At 33.6% G+C, this 25,059-nt stretch overlaps 1 protein-coding gene across 1 annotated transcript; it reads right to left on the bottom strand.

The window, feature by feature from the left end:
• Positions 1–10,849: 10,849 nt before the first annotated feature.
• On the bottom strand, positions 10,850–15,196 carry LOC143223530 (uncharacterized). The gene is made up of 3 exons (XM_076451611.1): positions 15,039–15,196; positions 13,454–13,639; positions 10,850–11,978 (listed from the first exon to the last, which is right to left on the bottom strand). The coding sequence occupies exons 1-3, from the start codon at positions 15,048–15,050 to the stop codon at positions 11,523–11,525; spliced, it is 654 nt and encodes a 217-aa protein (XP_076307726.1). The 5' UTR covers positions 15,051–15,196; the 3' UTR covers positions 10,850–11,522.
• Between the last annotated feature and the right edge of the window lie 9,863 nt (positions 15,197–25,059).

The raw sequence follows: 25,059 nt of genomic DNA, 5'->3' as shown, positions 1-25,059 counted from the left end.
CGTGAAGTTTGCAATTCCATCTGTCCGTGTTATCAGCAGTACTTTGATCAGAACAGTCTTCAGTTCGAACACCTGCGGTAACTCTAAAGGGTATTCTTAAACTTCGATTATAAAACCTAGATATATCTAAAGAAACATTGTATTTATAATCGTTCAAAGTTAAGGAGAATCTAATTAGATTCAAAAGGATTCAGGTAATGGATAGAGTTAGTTTATAAGTAATACAAATGGTTTCTTGAAATTATAATTAAGTTAAGATATATAATTAGATTCAGCCACACTACACTTCGCTCTTTCAACCGTGGCGGCGTTATAATGTGAGAGTAAATCTCACTATTCGTTGGTAAAAGAGTAGCCCAAGAGTTGGCGGTGGATGGTGATAACTAGTTGCTTTCCCTCTAGTCTTACACTGTTAAATTAGTGATGGCTAGCGCAGCTAGCCTTTGTGTAGCTTTGCGCGCAATTAAAAACAAACACACTACACTACAGTTCTGAATAATTTATTCGTATTCTTTCTAGGTTTCGGAGTCTTCCCAGACACAATTTTTAAAAATACTCATTTCATGTCACAGCTGTACAAGATGTGTGGTATCACATTTCGTCCGGAATAGCATATCTGAAAATGTTACAATACAATAATGTAGTCATTGCTTCTTGCATTATTACCAATAAACCAAGCCCGAACCGTCCGATAAAATGGCCGTAACGTAATATTTAACCCAGCACTTTTCGCAGACGTATCTTTAAACCTTCATTAGGTTATTGAAAGCAACAAATGAGTTACGAAATTCGTTGGTCCACATTATGGTTATTCAGTTCAAATTTGTTGCTCGACCTAGAATGGGAGTCGACTTCTTATATTTAAGATTGGTGGACTAGAGCACCACGAAGCTGAGAAGCTGATATACTGGTTGGCAGTCTTACACCATTATGAAGTTATTGGGTAATGTATTTAGTGCTAGAGATTAGGTTTTATTCCAAAATACTTTGAAAGTTTCCTAGGATCAAGAAGAAATTAAATTTGTGTAGTCCACAAAAGTTTTCAAATGACCATTTCCTCAATAAACTGCATACCATGAAACCGAGTTTGAAGAGATAAGTCGAACATTTTGGCCACTCACACAATCAGTGTTGTAGCATGATGAGGTATCTTTCTCATTACATTTCATCTCCAACTGGATATTTATAGCAACTACTAACTTAAAAAACAAACAGTGCAATAGATTTTCGTGGGATTTAAAGGGACTGTGGAGTCTGTGTTAGATTTCTGGATTTCGCAGTTGGCGAGACGAACTCGAATCTTTGCGTGACCACAAATATTTTCCGCATTTAAATTGTAGATGCACTTTAGTGGCAGACATTCAAGATGGTTTCTTGAAATTATAAGTAAGTTAAGATATACAATTAGATTCAGCCACACTACACTGCGCTCTTTCAACCGTGGCGGCGTTATAATGTGAGAGTCGGGAGCCGCCGACTGGTTAACTTCCATATCATCAATAGTTCAAAATTATGAATAACGGCAAAAAGCCTTAGAAGTTTGTCATACATGGTAATGTAGATTCGTAATACTTTTAGAAACACGCATAATTTGGATCAATATGTGCGCATGCGTGTTCACGTGCTTACTTGCGTATGTGATTTTGTAGTTAACGTACGCCATATTTTCGTTTTTCTTTAACAAAAGTTTTTCTCTATTCATTCTATAATTCAATTATTATTTGATTCGTTAAATGCGTACTTTTCAGAAAGTTTTTAAACATCCAATTCGATATTCTAAAACAAAACAAAAGCAACAATTTTTATTTCAACAGAGATGAGCAAAGTTTTTTTATTGTGCGTATCAAGTCGTTTTACATAAAAAAATCAAATAAAGACATTCGTTTGCAACATCTGTAAACAAGTAACTAATACTGCAGTATATTTTTATTTTAACTGTATGAAATCATATTGAAGCTATGACGAATTCCGGCGTTTTTAGCAACATATATCATTATAACTTAAGCTTATCTTAGCAATAACCTCTACCATTTTTTCATAATGTACTGTAGGCTTGGCATGGCCTAGCGCGTTAAGGCGTGCGCTTCGTAACCTGAGGGTCGCGGGTTCGCGCCCGAGTTGCGCCAAACATGCTCGCCCTCCCAGCCGTGGGGGCGTTATATGTGACGGTCAATCCCACTTTTCGTTGGTAAAAGAGTAGCCCAAGAGTTGGCGGTGGGTGGTGATGACTAGCTGCCTTCCCTCTAGTCTTACACTGCTAAATTAGGGACGGCTAGCACAGATAGCCCTCGAGTAGCTTTGTACGAAATTCCAAAACAAACAAACATAATGTGCTGTAGCTGAATTTATAGCGGATATTAGTTACGTTTTTCGTTGTTTTTCTTTTCCACAACGTTTTAATGTACTTTAATAATTCCAATGGGGTGAGCAGGTTGTAGATGTTTAATAATGACAGTAACAGAAACAGAGTTGGATATGATGGTCACTCCAGCGGGATTTTTGTTGTCGGTAACGGGCTCATTTGTTTCAATATGGGCACGGAAACCTTCAACATCAGCTATGTATTTCACTAGACACTATATACCATTAGCACCAAAGTAGCCGTAGCTTCCAGTGATACCGCTGCTGTCACCAGATAACCAATGGTGGCTCAGGTGAGTACTCAGTTCGTCAGCTGTCTGAAAACCGAATTCGTAAGGTAGGGGAGCGGACCGAACTAAATTTTACCAAATACAGAAATATATGGTCGTGAGATGGCGTTGTACAGTGTAAAGCGCGATGCTAAAATTGCTTTTCTTTTTCAGCAACGTAAAGTATAAAAAACTTGCGCAGTTTTATGAAATTATTTTAACATCAGTATTTGAAGTATTAAGAAAATCTCTTCTTCTAAGTAAACAACAACGAAAATAACAATAATTGCAAATATTTCTTGATGTTTTTTAAGCGAAACGGAAAACCTGTTTTTGTGTAACTACTAAAAACTGAATAAAAAACCCCACATCAGAGATTGTACATGTGTTAATATTAAATTTAAAAGTAATTGAAAATAACTAATTATCAATAGAATAATGAAAATAATTAACTACATTAACTAGACAAACTGAGACGTTTATACGAATTTATTTACCAAAATATTAACTTTACAAAATGCTCTTTGTGTGGAACAATTAATATGTGCAGTGGTTTATATTCGTCTTATGATCCACCTTATTTTCTAAAATGTTTTATGTTGTTAATATTATAATACTTACATTATAAGGATGTGGATGGTAATGTGCGGAGTCGACAACATCACCGCTCTAAGTTCCCGCTAGAATGGCTAGAAAAAAAAAAAGGTCTGAGAAATGAAAACGAAGAAAATACGTATCAGTACAATAACAACTTATAACGTAAAAAAAATTGGTAAGTAATGAGTCCAAAATGCAAATTCCTATAATAGGATTATTGTAACTTTTCGATAAAACAGCTGCAAATATATTGTACAATGATGTGCGTTAGGAAGTACGATCTAAGATATTTATAAGAGTACAGTAACAATTCTATGGTGATTTTCTTCAGACAAATAACTTTAGAAATGAGTAAAGTTATTGAAAAGAATATTTACGTTTTCAAAGCATCAAAGGTAAAAGATAGAACAACAGTATTTTAAAATCATGAAACCAATTTACATCAATGATAAAACTGGTTAAGATGTGAGTATTTAAATGACTGATGCTTACATCTGATAAGATCGTAGTTATACCTAAACAGACTCATCTTAAAATTAAACATTTGTTACGTTAAGCTCTAGAAATCAGTTGATTTAACGAAGATTTTTTTATAAATCTCTTATCAATACATCACTTATTGCTCTTCCACGTATACAAGTTACTATAGAGACGAAATTCACTTTCAACATTACGATTTTGAGGGAAGATTTAAACTCTGGGTTCAGTTCAGATACCGTTATTGCTGTTACCACTTGGTGATTTTCTTCGTCTTTCCTTCCTTCTAAAACAAAACAAAGCGACAGCTAGTTGGTAGTTTTACATAATTTAAAAAAAATTCAAGACCGTTAAACCATGAAAAATAATAAAAACATCCTTCACAAACTACATACAACACAAACACAAACAGCATGGTTTAATTCAGCTAAACTTTGCATTAAATAAAGTGTATTTCTTTTTTCAGATGGTCTTAAATTTTTATCCTATTCTAATACTATTTAATTTTCTTCCATGAACCTCTACAGAGCAGGATACGCGCTTAATATATTGTAACATGAACAGAGTTTAATTTCACTTGTTGTTGACTTGGACAACATATTAGAGTAAAAGTAAGAGAAGTTGATACATCTCCAGATCTTCAAATGTATTCGCGTGCAACAATAAGAAAGTCAGGAAGGAAAGTAACTCTTAGAAGATTGAACAAGTTACTCACAAGTAGAAGTAAAAAAATTACTTCGTGTGTGAATCTCAATAACAGCTCTTCCATTAATTTTGTAAACAGGGAATACAATCTAACTTTTTTTTTTTGTTGCTGGTCGAGTTTTATTAAATAGAATTAATATTACAAACAAAAAAATATAAATATAAGTACCTATTGCGTTGGGCCTTCAACAGCAACACGGTTGTTGTGCATGAGAATTGAGTTAATATTTCACGAATTGACAGATCCGTGTAAGCACTTAGGAAAACTTTTGGTCACAGTTGGCATATTTTGCAGGAAGAACAGTATAATTATAATCAAATACGTATAAACTGTTCGAAGCGTAGGCAGCAATTAATTTGAATTTTAATCATGTACAATACCATGAGTCCGTGGTCTAAATGGGCAGGTCATGTATCCCTGGTATTCAGGTATAACTATTCTTAATTTTTAGCTGCTGACCAAAGCTTATGCAACTACCAACAATACCTGCCGCCGAAAGAGCATTGTTCGACTATTCAAACTGAATAGAGAGTTTGACTATCACTTTTATTACATACCTCAACTGACAGTGTGGAGTATAATCAGCAGCAACTCGTTTCGAACCTTGGATCTACAGCCTAATATCCTAGCCTTCATGTCACGCACGGCCATTTTTAGATATTTGTAATATATAAAATTACTTATAATTGTAATAATCACACATTAGTGAAGATATACTGCATAAAGTAACATACTTACTACTCTTTTCGAATAATAAGAAAACAATAAAACAGAAATTACTTGAATATCATTTCTGCAAAATCTACTCTGTCAACCGGTTATTAGTTTGTCACTTTCAAAAATTGAACACATTCTACAGAGTGAGTGATATGTAAGCAAACTATAATTTCACTTATAAATCACCAGGTTTAAAAGTACGGAGTGTGTGCATGTGTGGAAACGGGACATGAGCCATGAGCCATGGCACGTACGCTAACGTACGAACTCGTGCATTCAAATTTATTATCGTTAATTTGATTTAAACCGATTTTTTACTAAAACCAGTTTTTAATCGTGTCCAGCCACAAATTACAGCGATATCAAATTTCCAAGAAAGAACAAATTAAAGAAGCTAACTTTCATTACACAACACCATATAAGTTTGTTTTAACACCCAGGTTTTGAAATTGCTACACGTTATGGTACACATATTAAAATATATGATAGTTATGTCTGAATAACTTTCTTTTCCAACACTGACACACGAAAAGGTTTTGGTTTGTTTGTTTTGAATTTCGCGTAAAGCTACACAAGGGCTATCTAATTTAGAAGTGTAAGGCTAGAGGGAAGGCAGATAGTCATCACCACCCACCATCAACTCTTGAGCTATTCTTTTACCAACAAATAGTGGGATTGACCGTAACATTACAACGCCCCCACAGATTGCGAGTCGGACATCTTAACCCACCTGGCCATGCTGGGCTTGTACGAAAAGGTAACCCCTTAATGGCTCAGCTGTATCTCTACGGACTTACAACGCTAAAAACCGAATTTCGATACCCGTAGTGGGCAGAGCACAGATAACCCATTGTGTAGCTTTGTGCTTAATCCAAAACAACAACGAAGAGGTAACATATAACTATAAAGATTACCCTTTGTTCCTACATAATGTTAGTGAGATATTTTACACTAATTGTTTTCCTTTAGTACACAAATATAGTAAGATCTTTTTTTAGTATGCACGTATGAGTTGCACTCTATATGAACGATTCGCTATGCTTTTGTAGTGATTTGTTATCACAGATTCGAAGCGTGACATCACGGACGACGTTTCGCACCCATGTATATATTATTGTAAATACCATTTACATTTTATGCATCTATCGCTTTCTAAAGTTACATAGTAAGTGACGTCATTTAAAAGATACCGAAAATGACTTACAATGCATAAATGTGTCCATGGTAATGTGAAGCAAATTAAAAACAAGGGTGTCAACTAAAATCAAACACACAGGTTTACTTATTTCACTTCAATCCCATAAACAATTCTCGTTTAAAATAATACAAATATAAAACACTAAATTATCGCCTTACACAGAAAAGTCTGTTTGATATATTCTTTCATTCTGCATTTGATTTTTTGAAGTTTTAGTTTGTTGCTATCTATTTATAACTTCTGTACAGAATGTGTTTTACTAGGTGCTTTGAGATATTTTAATTGTAGAAAATGTTGTTTTAAGTTAGGCCTACTTGTTTAAAAAGTAAATGTTAGTATAACTTAAAGTACGAAACTTATTAAGTCCTATCTTTGAATACAATGTGAAACAGTGATGAAATAGAGCTCAGCAATTTTGTTTTGTATGGAAGGATATAACTTTTAATTTCAAACGACAAAGCTTTTACGTCTTTTCTTATTAAGAATCAAAATATAATCTAGTGATAGCCTTAATTTATAAAATAAACATTAGAAAAATGAACAGAAATTATTACGAAAACCTCGAATTTTATAAAACTGTTTCGTTGCTTTTAATTGCCATAATAATGTTCACTCCTTGTAAAGCTTTGTGCTTACCAATAAAACAAATAATCTTTCAAATTTAAAAGTCAAAATGAAGGTACCGGATATGAAGAACCTTGAAATAACTGAATATTTTTATCTCCTTATTTTTTCTGAAGAATATTCACTGGTATTTCTTTCTTTTTTTCTGTTCGCGACATAGTAAGTGCTTGTGATGAGGAGTTGTTATGAATTTTCACTTTTTTAAAGATTTACTAATTTTTAAATCCAATGAATGAATTAATCTTGTTTTGAAAACAGACATGACTGTATTTTGTTCATTAAGATATTTTCTGAGGACATTGTGTACTTTTGTCAACTATCTTATGTTTTATACAATTATTTGCCTCGTAACTGAAATTAATTTGTTTTTTGACTCCTTGACTTTGAATCACGTAAGTTTGAAATTGTTTTTATCTGTTTTATTTTCACAATGGGTAGATATAGTTAGAATCAAACTGTAAACAATATCAAGGTAATTTCTGTTCATTCTTATTGTCTTTTGGAATAACATTGTTTTTGTTAAAAAAGCTACGTTTCTTAGACTAGTAAAAACTTATACTAGAATAAGTATCCTCTTTGAAGAGCCTGGCTTGCGATTTTTTGTTCTTCAGCCAATAACTTCAAATGCCTATGATAAAAAAATATAACCTTGCAGCTATGTTTAGTTTATTGAATGTAATATAAAATGACGCAAGGGATAGCTGTCCCTATCATAGAACTGATAGTTTAAAGAAAAATCAATTAGTCACCACCACCCAATTCTTCTTCTTATCAACTAAAAGTGGGTTGATCGGCATTCTACAATGTCCTCATGGCGAGCATATGTGGTATCACGATTTTAATATACGACCCAAAATTGCGAGTCGAGCTCTATAACTACCATGCCATGTCAAGACCTATTAATATTCTTATTATACTATTATACTATAATTTTTTATCAATAGATAGCGCTGTAGCCTTTTTCCTACAAGGTTTTAGAAAGATATCAAAAGGAATTTTGCATTCACAGTTTAGTATCTGTACTTTGTATTTATACCTATGGGTGACTGGAGATAACCTTAATAATTTTGATTGTTTATTTGTAATTAAGCACAAATCTACACAATGGGCTATCTGTACTCTGCCTGTTCAACACGGATACCGAAACCAGATCTTTAATCTGTAACTCCGAAACATACCACTGTGCCTCTCGGGCAGGTGAGATTAATTTTGAGCAACTAATCATAGAGAAGACAGCCAGTCAACAACATCCTACCATCCACAGAAACAAACAATAAAGAAGTGATTGGTATTTTTATGACGTGTTCACAACTTAAACTGTGAAGAGTATTTCGTGATAACATAGAGATACCAACGAAACCCAAAACCAATTCAGTGGTGGACTGAGCCTTATATTTTAAAGAAGAAAAGTGAAGGTGCGGATATTACTGGCAGATTATTCTCGTCTGGTAAATCTGAAAACCAAAACAAAGAAAATTCTCTCATTCAAAGTTCTGGCTTTTCTGGCTGTTTGTTTTGTATTTAACAACACAGTTAATACAGTTTTTTAAATATCGTAAAGACTGAATTATTTTTTTGACAGATTACAAATAAAACGTTATCTACACGAATAGTTTGTATCTTCATTGCAACTAGTTAGATTATTCAGTTTTTCACTAAAAATTATATTTAAACAACTAAAAATTAAGGCTTTTATTAAGTCGCATTAAAAATAGAAAATATGGATTTTTTTTTTGGTGGAAGCTGACGCACGTTTTTTAAAATATATATTTTGAAGGAAGATATATATGAGCAGTGAGAAATTTTTTAGAACTGCATAAAATATAAATAAAGAACTGATGCAAATTTCAACTTTAGTTTGTATATAGGTAATTTAAGAATATGATACTTCCCTACATACATTTCTATAAAAACAAACAAATAATGTCATTTGTTCGCATGTGGAATATTTTCTTTTCTCTCACTGGATCAGCTGTCCGAGAATTATATTTAGGAGGAGAATGAAACGTTACCAGTCGCACCCTATTTGACCTACTAAACAACTAAAGCACAGATAATGTTACTAAACCTCACCCAATCAGCATTAACTTCCGGACATTTTTGTCCTCAGCAAACAGATATAAAGAATGTTCGTGTTTTAGAATTCAGTAAGGATATGAATAATCGTTCATAACTATACTGAGCTCGTAGAAGATTGGAATAAACTGATTTTAGAACAAGTTGATGCACAAACAGTGAACGTCGTGAGAAAAAGGAACTTGATTTAAAACAAAGTTGTCGTCTGGATACAAAATTACTTAATACCCAGATGACAAAACGTTTTCAAATCTGAGTCATGAATACACACCTCGTGGTCTACTTTATTTCTCAAAGCTGGATAAATATATTTTTTAAAACATGATAAATCCCACCGATTCTACTACAGCTGTTTAAACCCCATAATCTACAGTGATAATTACTTCACGTTAGAATGATACATATAACTTGCGCCATCCTCTAGGATACTAGAAAGTATCAAAACTTATATTTCGTTCGAGAGAATAATTATACTTCCATCATCTAGCATTTAATATATAACCCCTAAAATTCCAATACCTGCCAGAAATCTCATTACCAGCATAATAATTCTTACGCCCCTACATCCCATAATAAAGATTGTCAGACATATATCACTTACGCCACCCACAGGAAGTCCTCTAAAGATCGTAAATGTGTTGAAAACGTTAGCGTAGAAAGGATGGCTGCAAATAATTTAAGGAGGAAAAATTTTAAAAATACCTGAACCAGAGCTGTCAATCTGTTCCCAGAACGAAATAATAAATTAATGTCTATAAAATTTTCTTCAATTTTATTTGTTTGTTTGTTTTTCGTGAAAAGTTGCTATCTACACTGTACCCATAGGAAATATCAGACCTCGAATTTTATCATTATAAGTTTTCAAACTCTCCGTTGGGATACCAAGGAACTAGAGATTAACATTTCTAAGAGAAACAAAGCATTCAACCAGATGTCTGAAAAATACTAAAATTCTGGGCATATCTTTGATCAAGCTTATGAAGGTGTTACTTCTAATCCAAACCATTATTTGCTCAAAGTCTTTTTGTGTGTTCTTTTTATTGTGTAGCTGCTGGAACGATTGTCACCAAAGTCAGGTTTCTCTAGGTCGTACATAAGAGGATCAGCATTCAGATCTATCTGCCTCATGCTTTTCACGTTCACTGTGATGGTGAAGGACTGAACTAATTGTCACCAAACCTGAAAAGGATCTCTACGGAGTTTGGTTGGGTCCCTATACCTTCCTTGTGCGTTAAATGAGTGCGTTAGCTATTGTACAAATAATGTATTTTACAGTAATTTCAATTCTCTATCTTTAACATTAATGAGAACAGATTATAATTTGGAAATAATTCATATAAAGTATTATCCACTTCATTAATGGTGAAAAAGTATATTTGCTGAACATATATATGATGTCAAACATTTTTTATCAATACATATATATATATATATTTAATTTTTAGGTGGAGAAAGAGTCTGATTTGTCCTAGTGGTTAACGTGGTAAACTACGAATTAAAGGACCCAAGATCCGAATCCGTGATATGCTGCTTGTTTCAACTGTAGTCCTGCTATAAACCTCAGTATCAATCCACTTTTTCTGTTAGGGATATCTGTGCAAGTGGAAGGATTCTACTGACTGACAACACACACACCCTCCTCTGAGCATCAGTTATATATGTAAAACTTGTTTCTCACTTGTTTTTTTTATACAAAAAGTAGTCTCATTTATCCCAAGAGAAATGAAAAATATCTTTTGAAGGCAGTATTTCACTGTATAATTATCAGGATTACCATATATGTACGTATGTATATGTACATTTTAATGGAAGACACAGCTTCAGTTGTGGTTAGTAGACGATTTTATTACCTTGATATACATTATGGCGTATAAACGTGCGCATGAAAGCCTAAATATTGAACTATTGTTAACAAAGGAAAAATAAACAATATAAAAAAGCATCATAGTTACATAATTAATATTTTATACCACACCCATGAAGCTTTATATCATAGTGTTCAATGCTATTTTCAGACTATTAGAACATTGAAGTGGCTTGAAGGAAGACGTGCTCTGTAACACACTGAAAGATTTGAATTACGCAAAACTTCAATGTTACATATAGATTTATAAGGTGTTATTTTGTGTTATACAAAATAAGTAAATCAAATTTTTGGCAACGTGATATTGCTATGGTTTTCCAGCGAGAAATTTGTTATTCTTACGCCAAAGAGTTTTTGCTTTTTCTGACACTTTGGTTACCCTCACAATTTTTTACTTCCTACTGATAATTTTGTATAAACTTTAAGAAGCGTTTAATATTTTTCTATACGAGATATATCCATTTTTCAAGGTAATTTCCTGAACACATTTCATCTGACTTGAAACTAAAAAAAAATACAGTAATCTACTATTTGCTACCAAATATTACTCGTTTCTATAAACTCAAAAAAGTTCTGACAGATAACCCTATTTAACATATAAATTGGCCATCCGTAAATTTCTTTTTATCTCCACTAAACATATCCACCGTGTTTTGCTCCAGATTTCAGGGATCCTCCTGAGTGCTGGGCGTTAAATCGACCACGGGATCCCGTAAACCCTGAGAAACCACGAGAACTTCCACCTGTTTGATATTGTCCACCAAATGACTGTTGCTGCTGTGAACTTTGATATCCACCGCCATGTGTTCTCCTTGTATATTGATCTTGTATTCCAGCAGGGGGCTTCTCAACATTCAGAACAACATCTGCAGGATTGTCAGGGTATGTACCTGGTTCATTGGTATGGATTTTCGCATTGAAGCCACCTGGACCAGAAGTATATTCTACGTAACGAAAGAGTCCATTAGCATCAGTATAACCATAACCTCCGTATACGTTTCCGTTTTGATCTCCTTGCTCCTGACGATAATGTGAATTGCCGAATTCATCTTTAGCTTCGTAGTTAAAATCGTAAGGTTGAGGAGGTCCCTATTGAGACACCCATGGAAGACATGTTGAATATTAAAAAGAACAACTAAGACAATGTTGAAACAAACTTATATAATAAAACTGATAACGTTACAGATACGTTTTGAATTTAGATAAATAATGGGTACTAGCCACCAGAAACGTTCATTTGTTATATGACAAACCTACATCAGAGCAAACAAAGAAACTCAAGAAATGAGTTTTCGTCGATAAAAAGTGTTATTCGCAATCTTAGATAAAGAGTTTTTACTGTTCCATCACTTCACAACGCTGTAGTTGCTTTAGAGTAAAAGGTAGTGTTTTAGAACTTGGAATTTTAGTTTACAAATAATTTATGTTTACGGAATTTTATTTAACGTGAAACATTAAGCCACAGAAAAGTACATCTCTGAACAGGTAGAGCGCTACCTAGTGTAATATTTTGGGTAAAGAACACTTTCTCACATTTAACATATAGCATACGAATTTTACTTAAAAACTTATTACGTGTTCGTAAAATCAAAAGCTTTAATTTTGTTTTCTCTTCATTTAGATTAAAACGAATCTGAACTTAAATCAATATATTATGTCTGTACAAAGACACCTTTCTTCAGTTCTATTTGCCAGCTTAAGGTTAAAAATTTTCTGACACAATGTATTTCATTAAAGTTTTTTCAATAGTTAAGCACAAAGGTACACAATGGACTATCTGTGTCTTGCACATCACGTGTATTGAAACTCGGTTTATAGCGTTGTAAGTCAGCAGACATACCGCTGTCTTTGAAGATTTTGCGTCAATAGTAGCTATGATCATTCTTTGTAGAATGATATTATTATAAATACATTATCCACTTACATCGAGCTGGTACCGAGTGTAAAATACTTCTAATCTTACGTTTGTAAATCTGGTAAATAAGTTCACATACTTTTAACAACATAAACATGATTCAGTATTATTAGTTCTTAAAATAACACAGATAGTTTTTTTCCTTAGATAGGTAGAATACTCCGAACAGCCACAGTGCAATGTTGATTTTTGTTCTTATTTACCAAATATGAAAATATTCTCAAATTTTGCTTTTTTACTGCAAAACCAAACATGTTTCTCACTGGATAGTAAATGAGAAAAAGAAAATTTTGATTGAAAGTAAGCTTAAGAACTTATCTACTGTTTTGTCGCTACATTCTTCCAATTATTTTAATTAATTTTTTCTGCTTTCTCAATGTCAAATATAATTTTTGCAATGAAGAAAGTTTTACTTTTTTCATTTTACTGTTCCGTCTCTCTAGGCTAGTTGTATTAAGCCCATGACGCTGTTTGTTAAACTTCATTAACAATATGCTTCTTTTTCTTTAGCATGACATAAGTAATAAAATCAAAGAAAGAAAAACAGGTAATAAAGACAAAAGTAAATCTACGATGTTGTCTTCGTCAGATTGAAATCTATAGTATGATTGGTCAAAATTAGCGATACAAACTAACGGTACAAACTTACAAAATTATTTTGAGATCCAAAACTTCCTGACTGCTGATAACCACCCTGTTGGCCAAAAGGCTTCTGTTGCTGACTGAAGAAAGACTGTTGCTGTTGTCCATAACCCTGCTGTTGTCCATAACCCTGCTGTTGTCCATAACTCTCTGCCCAAGGTAAGACACAGAGTAGCAATGCTGCAAATGTAATCTAATAAAATAAAGACAATTGTAGAATTAATTACGTGTGACAAACAATTTTTGTACAATGTGCTTTTCACGAGCTTTCCATGGTCTCTTTCTCCAAACTATATTGGAGTAATAATATACTTTTAATAGTCAGAAATAATAACAAACTTCTGTTGAAAATCAATAATATTTTTCTTCATATAGAATTAGAATAGAAAGTATCAAAATAAAAAATTAAGAGTTTATTTAGCTTTAAAACTATTGTAATTATTAACTGTTAGGGTCTGAATGTAGAATGTTACAAACATTTATGTCGATAAAGTTACAGTTTTTATTGTGGAATATTGGTGATTAAACATCGGAAGTCAGAACGTGATTGTGAAGCGTTACTTAGTAGGTTTTACAAATTAAAATTCAGAGTTGTGCCTTCAATGAAATTAATTCTCATATTATAGAATAATAATTGCTGCAACTGCTATACAACACAGATAGATCGTGAAACATACAAATATTTATATATTATCATTGAGAACGTTTCGGTCCACACCTAAAATGGTTGTTTCTTACAGGTGTAGAAAGTTGTTGTTGTTTCGAATTAGGCACAAAGCTATACAATGAGCTATCTGTGCTCTGCCCACCACGAGTATCGAAACCCGGATTTTAGCGTTGGGGGCAGGTGAAAGAACATAAATATAGAATATGCTCAGAAAATCAAAACGCTTAAAAAATCGTACAATAACCACATCTTACTAAACTCTGGAAGGTTTTCTATTTTAAACTATAAAAATATTTAGAATGATCCACGTTTCCATAAACATGTGTTCCTTTTTGTTAGAAAATTCTAAATTTATAAACTTTTTACGGTCTCACAAATGTAAACCTTATTACTAATTCTCATTTCAATAACATTCAAAGCGCCTGGTTAATCAAATTTATATTAATAAAGATTATTTTGAATATTACTATTATCATTGTTTTAATAGTTATATAACTATATATGGACAGAAAAAATGTTCAAGCTTAACCGTAATAGACCAATTATAAATGTATTGCTTTTACACTTTAATTCAGAACATTTTACAATCATTATTATTGTTCAGATATTATATAGATATTAATGTACAATAACGATAGTTTTTAAACTTACTTATCTGATTGTAAACAACAAATATCACTCTGATCTCAAATAACTTAGTATAATGAGGAGTTGGAAGCTTTGTCATTAGACCCATTTCAGATGAGGCTTAACATTTCATAAATTTCACCTATAGGTTAACAGTAGCCACAGGTTTACAGGTAATATAATAAAGGCATAACAAAATTAGAACTGAATATTCTTCCACAATATGAGCACTACAAGTGGTTTTCATATAAACAAAAAAAATATAATATAGTTAAAAGTTTGTATTCCACTTTCTTACCAATGGCTTCATGTTGGTCAAGAGTTCCTTGTACAAGTCTTATTGGTCGAAAACTGAAAAGGAGAATCTAAATTCTTGAGTTAAGCTCTAGCTATGGATGAACGACAATTTCGATAAGCGACTGAAGCTTTCTTTTGTGTGGAAGAGACTTTGAGCTTATATATATATGCACCTTTCTCAGAAAGAGCGAGTAACTGGAACAAGGGTGGCATCAAAGAGCGTCCATAATGCACCGAGTAGGCTTCCCGTCACGTGGATGATTAACTGTCTCCTCCTACAGCGATGGTAAGATCACGAGCCCTGCGGCGGGGGCGCTGTTAAGTCATCCTTTATATATATATATAAATGTATATAATGATAATATATCATTCATCTTAAGATTGGAAATCAGGGCAGGTAGATGATTATTCTACGTTACAAAGGAATGCTACTCTCATTATGATTTATCTCGCACGAAATTGCCCCAAGGTTCGATGAACACCTTTATTAGGAACTTACGCGTGTTATACATACCTCGACGAAAGAAAGTTTTCTTTATTTTCCCATTCACGCATGACTGCACGGATGATACCATTTTAGAGCACGTGAAGATGATAGAAAGTGAACCTGGAAATAATACTTTAGCCTCTACTGTATAATACCATTAAGGTCACAGAATAATCCCCAGTCACACTCAAACTAACACACCCCTGGAGTTTTTAATTAATTGTCCAAGATATTTTTTTTGTCTTTTGATAAGCACAAAGCTACATGACGAGTTAACCACGGGTATCGAAGTACGGTTTTTAGTGTTATAAGTTTTCAGACTTACTGTTAAGTCACTGAGAGTTCACGGAGTTATATTACAGACCTATTAGTATTCTTAAACTATTGGAAATATTAAATATAACAATTTATTTCTTTAAAGTATTTGGGCTTAAGAATACAAGGGAAAATAAATACCAACAAATACCAGGAATAATTACAGTTCAACTCAAAAACAACAATCCAATTGAAAAAACGTTTTCAGAAATTAGTAGTCATGACTTATTAAATAAGAGGGAGTCTTCAATAGGCGCGGCACTTTAAATTCTTTTACGCAGGATTAGAGTATATTAATCTATGAGACCCTTTTTCCTTTTAAATATACTTTATTTTTGTACACAAGCAATACCAAGGAGGTGGCGTGCGTGTACCGATTCAGTTTTATTACTCATTACGACCTGTACCACCCTCACTCAAATTAAAATTATTTTAGCCAGGATTAGTGTAAATGAATCAATAAGGCCTTGGACGTGATGAAATACGTAAATCTAAACAGTATAATTTCCTAAGTCCAAAACTTTTTACGCTATTTGTTACCAATTTTGAACTGTTAGATGATATGGAATACAACTTGTCAACTCCATTCAACGCCATAACAAAAGTTACTCTTTACCAACGAAGAGTGAGATTTATCGTAGAATTATAATGCCTCCACGGCTGATATAATGCGTATTTGGCGATGGGATTGGAACTCACAGGTTGCGAGTTATGTGCCTTAACCACTAGGATGTGTTATATACATATATGTATATTTATTTTAATTAATAACTAAGAAATCCAACAATGTTATAGTAATTTATCTGAAATATTAAGCTGATAATTATTTAGTATGTTACATCTTGAAGTTTAGAGCAATAAATCATTAAGCTTACCTTAGCGCCACCTGGGGGTTTGTTGCAAGATTTACATAGTAAGTGTTGTGTATACAAGTTAGTAGGCGTTTCTTGAAGTACAAATCTACGTTGAAAATATTAAATTTAAAAGTTATAAATAAGTGTACCAATATGAGGTGAGAATGATTGAGGCAATTATGTATTTCCATTGGAACTTTAGGCACACTTCATATAGTACCTTTGAGAACTGTAAATTGACAGCAGTTGTTTGTTTAAAGAGAAAAAGACGTTTCAGCTTCCGTACTGAGGTGGCCCAGCATGGCCAGGTGGTTAAGGCAAACGAGTTGTAATCTAAAGGTCACGGGTTCAAATCTCCGTCATACCAAACATACTCGCATTTCAGTGGTGGGAGTATAATAATGTGACAGTCAATCTCACTATTCGTTGGTAAAACCAGTAGCCCAAGAGCTGGCGGTGGGTGGTGATAACTAGTTTCCTTCCCTCTAGTCTTATACTGCTAAATTAGGGATGGCAAGCGTGTAGTCTTGCGCGAAATTCAAATCATACTTTACTGAGGTCCTCTTCAGGTTGTTGTAAGTACCATTTCAGTTAGGTTTGGCTTCATTGAGTGACGATCAATAAATACAATATAATTAAAATGTAGCAAATTTTCAGATAATTCATAAATTCTGAATTGCTATGGCCATGTAAAGTTTTATTATTCGTATTTTATAAATTCCGAAACTTGTTATAATATTACAAAAACATTTTTTTTTATTTATTAAATCAGAGCTTTATATTCCTTCAAAAAGGTCCAAAATTTGAGAACAAAAGATCGTTGGTTTAGCAAAACTCGTTTTAATGGTTTTTAAATGAAGGACAAACTTCTATTCAATGCTCGTATATCCTCAGTCTGTCAACGAAACAGTAAGATGTTAGCGTATAATTGTACAGATAAACCAGTCCAGAATTTTCAACATATATCTACACATAAAAGTCGCTCACTTATGTTTATTATTAGATGAATTTAAAAGTCTGGCCTACAAACATACATTTCACATTTGACCCTACTTTTTCAATCTTCTCTGCGTGATCCGCTTGAAGGGGTTTATGTGATCTATCTAATCGGGCGGTCGGTGACTTATTTTTTGTTTGAAACATATTTCATTCAATACAGGCTCGTCCGAATTTTTGTAGTACTAGCTTAAGGAGCTAATTCCAGGCTTGTAAGAATAATAACTATGACTAGAACTTACTTCATGTCTCTGGACATATCAATAGATAAGTAGGTAGGTTAGTTATTGTTTTGTACGAAATTCAACAATGGCCTTTCTGTGCTGTGCCCACATGCCGACACTGCATAGCCAGGTGGTTAAGGCACTCGAATCGTAATCTGAGGGTTGCGGGTTCGAATACCTGTAACACCAAACATGCTCGCCCTTTCCGATGTGGGGGTATTATAAAGTGACGGTCAATACCATTATTCCTTGGTAAAAGAGTATCCCAAGAGTTGGCGGTAGGTGGTGTTGACTAGCTGCCTTCCCTCTAGTCTTACATTGCTAATTTATGGACGGCTAGCATAGATATCTCTTGTGTAGCTTTGCGCCACAAGTATCAAATCCCCTTTTTAACGGTATGAACCTTCAGACTTGTCGCTGTACCACTCACAGTGGGGGGAGGGCTAAAGGTAGATGGATAGATTATAGTTGTTTTAAATTAAGCACAAAGCTACACAATGGACTATCTGTGCTTTGCCCACCACGGGTATAGAAACTCGGATTTTAGCGTTGTAAGTCTGCAGACATACCGCTGAGCCACTGGGGGGCAGATGGATAGAGCATCTCCTCGGGTAAGTATCATTCTGAAGTAATCAAATTGAATTATTTACCCAGTAGTTCACATCTGATTGTTGTCATTTGTTATGATATTTGACTACACACACACACACACGAATAAAATCATTCGTATACTTTCTTTTCTTAGCTGATGTTATGGTTTTAGTTCGGCATTTCCTGATGGTTTAGGTACCTGACTCGTATTATATGGATTGTCAGTTCGAATCCCGTTAATGAACATGTCATATTCTAATCGTTGAGACATTAAAACTTAACTGTAAATCCCACTGTTTATTGGTAAAATAGTAACACAACAAACTGTTTGTTAGTGGTCCTATCATTTTAAACCAAGAAGTACTAGCACAAATAATCGTCAAGAAACTTTGCGTGAAAATGAATAAACAAGGTTATGTTGGAGTATAAGTCTCGTAGATAATCGTATTCATATATATCTAACATTTCTCAAAGTTTAGAAGTCATATTTTGAAACATAAGCAGTCAATGTGCTATATTTTTCAGATTCACAAATAAACCATATTCCGAACGATTAAGGAATAGTATGAGAAGTTAGTCTTACCTGAAAGACTGAGAAGTTTGATAAATAAGGTAGTTTTATTCTTATATCGTATATCCGTTGGGTACTTTATTAACACGTACATTTGACAAGATAAAAAAAGAAAGATGTTTTCCCTAAATGAAACACTTTGTTTCTGGTTAACAAAGTAGTTAGTTGTATTATGTCTGGGGAAAGAAAAGGGTTGTCTTATTTGCGTAAACGGGAATTTAAAAAGGGGATTTTCACAATTAAACGTTTTCGAAAGGAAGGTTCTTTCAAACTACACTGTCATCAAAAGAATTGTCATATCTTACAACAATATATAAAAAAAATAAAAATTCTTTTTTCAATCAACGCATGCGCAATGCTGTTCAAGAAACAATGTGTCAGCTTTGGCGGGAAATTCCATGGGGAAAACAAAACGGTTGTCTTATTTGGGTAAACGGATATTAAAAAAGGGTATTTTCACAATTAAACGTTTTCAAAAAGAAGGTTTGTTTTTTTAAACTACACTGTCATCAAAAGAATTTTCATTTTCTATCTCATAACAATATGTGAAGAAAAAAAATCTTCAATGTACGCATGCGCAAAGCTATTCAATAAACAATATGTCAGCTTTGGCGGGAAATCCCATTGCTTTGGTTAGGAGTGGTATGAGGTTCATAAACAAAGGTAAGATAATATTGTTTCGCCTAATCTAAACCATATCTAACAGTAAAATCGTGACAAACTAGGGAAGAAGAGCGTTGTTAACGTGGTACTTAAATAACACGAGGAAGGCGAAACTCGTCTTTATTGCAAGCATAATTTCCATAAATTCTCATCATGCAAACTGTTCATAAAATATAGTTCCTCTATTAGGTATTTGGCTGAATTTACAATGACAATAAATCCCACAAGGTTACTCTATAATAAACAGACATAACGTTGTTTTTATTTCATAAATTTGTGAGAGATTTTGGGAAAATGTTTACAAATATATATTGTATATTTACCTCATACTGAGGTCGCTCATATTCTTTGCTGCGCGTGACGAGTGACCTATTTATAGAAAACTATTCTCCCTTAAATTTACAATTACAAAACGAGCTAGGTGGATTAAGGAGTTCGACTCGTAATCTGAGGATCGCGGGTTCAAATCCCTGTCACACCAAACATTCTCGTCCTTTCAGCCGTAGGGGCATCACAATGTGAAGGTCAATACCATTATTCGTTGGTAAAAGAGTAGCCCAAGAGTTGGCGGTGGGTGGTGATGAGTAGCTTACTTCCCTCTAGTCTTGCACTGCAAAATTAGGGACAGCATGCGCAGACAACCTCTAGTGTAGCTTTGCGCGAAATTCAAAACAAACAAACAAACAGTTAGTAGTGGTTTTGAAACTTTTATAGCATTGATTTTCATGATTCGTCTTTATATATAGCTTTATACATTAAATACGAAAATAACAAAGTAAAAATAGATAGATGTTTTACTGTTATATAATCTTTAAAAGATACGTCTTTGGTTACTGGTTCTCATACGTTCCGTGTTTATTCAGTACGCTAGTGTCTTACCTCTTAACTAGTTTAAGCCTAAAATATTTTTCTCTTCTTTCTGAAGTCAGAATGGCGAATGATTTTAATACTTGGCTGAAGTGAATGTTACGTACCTTCTTACCTTATTGAATAAAGTAGGATATGTGGTTTAATTTAATACTTCAAGTGCTTTTAATGTGTAACTTTAACATCCAAATCAGATTCCACTGACAGCTTGACATTGTTTTTAAAGGTTAATATAAAAGAGGGGGTTGCTTGTGAGAAGCAAAGCCAATGTATTTCTTCGGTGTAATTTAGCTTCATGCATCATGTAACGCATCCTGAACTCCATCAGTGTACATAAAATAAGGTACTGCATCTACATGAAGAGCCAAAGGAAAAAGCTGTTTTTTGAGAGATGTTCTATATCTTACACTTGTTCTGTACGTTTAAATTCAGAAATTACTTTGCACACAGTTTATTACATGCAAATCAAATTGTAATATATTTATTATTCTTTGAATCAAGGTAAATAAGTGAAAAGATATTAAAATAAACATATAACAGTAAATCCGTTATAAGAGTTATGGAGGTAGAGACTGTGCTAAGAATATATTGAGAACCCGCTTAAATTTGATAAGATGGTGTTTGAGACATACAAAAGTGAATATTTTCTCACCAAGAAGAAAATTATACCGCAAACCTTTATCGTCTATACTCTGACAAAAGGCACCAAGTATGTATGGCAAACATAGAAGGACTGGTGATACCAGAGAAGCTATTCGTTTCATTTGATCCTCCAAAACCACTATGGTCAGAGCTATGAGAATCGTAAAAGGGAAATTGTGTAAATGAGTTTCATTGAATGTTATGAAAATGTCTAAGAGCGTTGAAGGTAATATGAAAATTTCTCAAATGGTCTGATTAGTGGAAGTAGTCTCGGTTATGTTGCGAAAAGATGAAGGTATTTATATTTTTTAACAGAGAAGAGTTTCTGTTACATAGAACATATCCATCTATTAATTAAATTATATGGCGATAGAAACTAATTTTTGATGTGTTAGTGAAATACTTCAGCAATTTTCTTTTTTTATTTGACAGAATGATGTATTGATGCAAAGATTTTTGTCTCTGGTCTTTTCCGCTGTTTTTAACGTAGACAGACTATTTGTAATGCGATACAAACACCTAACACCTAAGAAGAAAAAGAAGAGCTTATGTGTGGTCTATTCAGATGTGATGAGTAGTTACGTATCCGTTCTAAGCAAATTTATATGTTTTACAGTGGAATTTCTTTGGGTACTGTAAAGGGCGGGGTTATTGATTAAATAAGGTGTTTACAAAGCAGTTCATTACGAGATTGTACATCACAGATGGAGGTGTGTGTGAGGTGTATATACAATTGGAATTTATTATTTCTTCAGTACAATTTGTAATGGCAATAATGGTAATTCTTCAGGTAGTGCGTCCAGATGATGAGGAATGTGGTGTTAAACAGCTACATGTTTGAACGTTTAGGAGCGACCTCACAGTTTTATGCCCAGCACAATTAAAGACAATAAAGATCCTTGTGCAGCAGCATTGTATACACCATAATGAAGTTAAAACCGAAGAAAAACAATGTGAAATGTGTGTAACTTATCATTAAACAAGATGACTCTTCTTTAAGGTTGGTTTTCATAACGCATTCAGATAGAAGTGGCTACATTTAAGAGCTTCCCGTGCTAGTGTAATTATTTTTTCCAGAGATAAAATATCAAATTCTCTGCTGATTTTTTCTTCAAGGCTATTCATTGTTGCTAAAATCAGTTCTTGAATGATTTAGGTGTGTGAAAGTCTGAATGTTGATTGTGACGAAGAAATCGTCAGATAGTGAGAGTACGAATGTTTAGTTAGAAGTGCAGTGCTAAGCAGTCCACAAATGATGATATAGTTGCGGAAAAGTTTTATAAGAAACTTAGAACAAAGTGTTGGGTGTGGAAGACTGAATAGGTGTTGTTGTGAGTAGAAAATAGAATAGTAGGTGTGCTTCATTTTCCATAAGATGAAAGCCAGAGAAAATCAGATAAGGTGATTTGAGTTGTCCAACGGCTGCACCAGGTGGTATGATCTTCCTGTAGAAGTTTACAAATGTCACAGAGCAAATATAATCTGTCATCTGAAGCGCCAAAGGATTCTTTATTATCAGCTTTTACCTTATCAGCCTTTGACCTTAGGAAACAAGAATATTTGAGAAATATCGGGCATCAGCTCACACTCGGATTCATGTGCAAGATCTGTGACCTATATATCAGGGGAGGGCAAATAAAGACTGGCTTAATAATTATGAATGTCATGTACTTACTATATCTCACAAAAACGTGGGTCTGATTACTTCCCTTACATATACACTTAATCCAGCCACCTATGTTCATAATGTTAATATCTTGTGAGTACTCGGGAACATTCAATGTCTGCCTGTTCAGGTGCACTTCGAGCCCAGCACCACCAGGTGGTTATGGCGCTCGACTCTTAATCTGAGGATCGAGGGTTTGAATCCCCGTCACACCAAATATACCTGCTCTTTCAACTGAGAGCGTTAAATATGACGGTTAATCCCACTATTCGTTGGTAAAAGAGTAGCCCAAGAATTTGCTGTAGGTTTTCTTCCTTCTAGTCCTAGACTGATAAGTTAGGGATGACTACCGCAGATAGCCTTCGTGTAGATTTGCGAGAAATTCAAAAACAAACAAACAAACAGATGCACTTCACTGTGAACATTACACGTGGTGACTGAACCAAAATTTACAAAGCAGGGTGACCAACAGTATAAGAACACTCTTTCCAAACGAGAGTTTTCAGATGATACAACTTCATTTTTAGAAGGCAAAGAGAAAGTTGGTTAGAGAGAGTTGATTGGATTGAGCAGTAGAATACAAGGTTGAGAGATAAATTTTCCAAAGAGAATTCTCAAAATTAGTGTGAGATTTCAAATTTTTATCCGACCTCAACAATATTGTGGGTAACATACAACTTTAATCCCATAAAAGAAATGGATTGAAGAGACATATAAGCAAAAGCTACTGAAATATGCTGAATATGGAAAATAGTGTATAGTTTGGAGATAATTTAACAGCATAATTTTGTTGAAGGAAAGGCAGGAATATGATTAACAGATCTCACAAAATGTAGAAAGAGATTTGGTAGTCATATTCCTGGCTTGGTAAAGTTGGGAAGGTTTTAGTTTGTTTGTTGTTATGCACAAAGCTAACAAGTGAATTATCTAAGCTCTGCTCACCTTGAGTATCAAAACCCGATTTTAATCATTAAAAGCCATCAGAGTTACTGTTGAGCCACTAAAGAACTATTGAAAAAGGGTTAAATGGATGATAATTAGTGACTTCAAATATTGTGCTCCAGAGAATGTCTGCAACATGAAGGATTAAACGTAATGACCAGCATTTATTTTCTCTCTTACACAGATATTTAATAATAATTGCTTATGTGGCTTAGGCGTTACAGAAAATAAAATTACTGCCAGAATTACATTTATATAGAATCGTCAACCAGTCTAAGTAAATATACAATAATTCTCATTCTGCTAAAAATGCCAATTGTTACGTGCCGCGTGGTTTTCCTCGTTTATTTAAAATCTTCACGCCAGCTTCCAGCTTTTTTATCTTCCTAATTACTGGGTTTCGAATGTAATTCTTATAATCCATAGACATCTCCAAAGTGCAGAGCACTTTTTGAAGAAACAAACCGTGAGCTAGGATTCACAGTTGGGATTAGTTAACCACCAAATCACGTCTTATGTGTGCAAGACTTATATGGTATTACTTGACAAATAAGAAGTAAGTTTCTCTATAGTAATGAAGAGATATAGATATGAGCTACGACCTCCTTAAAATGATTGGTGATTCCAAATACTAATAGCATGAAATATTGCAAAAAGAGTTAAATTTGAACAAGCATCAGTCCAATCATTAATCCTTTTCGGATTCACAAGTGTCTAAACAATCTGACAGATAATCTTGGTTAAGTCAGTCTGAGAATAGTTACATCTAATCCAGTAAAATTAAACATTTGCTGTCAAAAAATAACACATGCACTGTTCATAAATATTTATCAATATTAGATCCCCTAGTGTGCCAAATATATTAAATTATTCATCTGCAATTCATTTACTCAGGAAACTTTGAATTGTACTCTTATTAACATCTGTTTCACCATGTAACAAAATTTTTACTTTTTTTTTTTGTTTCCGGGCAGAAAGTGTTATTTTCCAATTGCTTATGCCTAAAGTAAATGGAAAATACCTATTTTTCTCTTCACATTTTGCTTTTGTGACCTAAGTAATGAAATTTTCAATTTTACCCATTTTTCAGAACATTCCAAGTAGATTCTGTGCCGAGTAGTTGATAGAGAATTTTCTCGAACTTAGAAGAATTTTCTTGAATGTTGTAGAACGTACGAGAATTTTCAAAAACGTTTTAGAATTT

This window comes from Tachypleus tridentatus, chromosome 8 (genome assembly GCF_004210375.1).
Source record: "Tachypleus tridentatus isolate NWPU-2018 chromosome 8, ASM421037v1, whole genome shotgun sequence".
Lineage (NCBI taxonomy): Eukaryota > Metazoa > Arthropoda > Merostomata > Xiphosura > Limulidae > Tachypleus > Tachypleus tridentatus.
The sequence above is the reverse complement of the archived record's forward strand: the minus strand, read 5'-3'. Positions and strand labels throughout refer to the sequence as shown.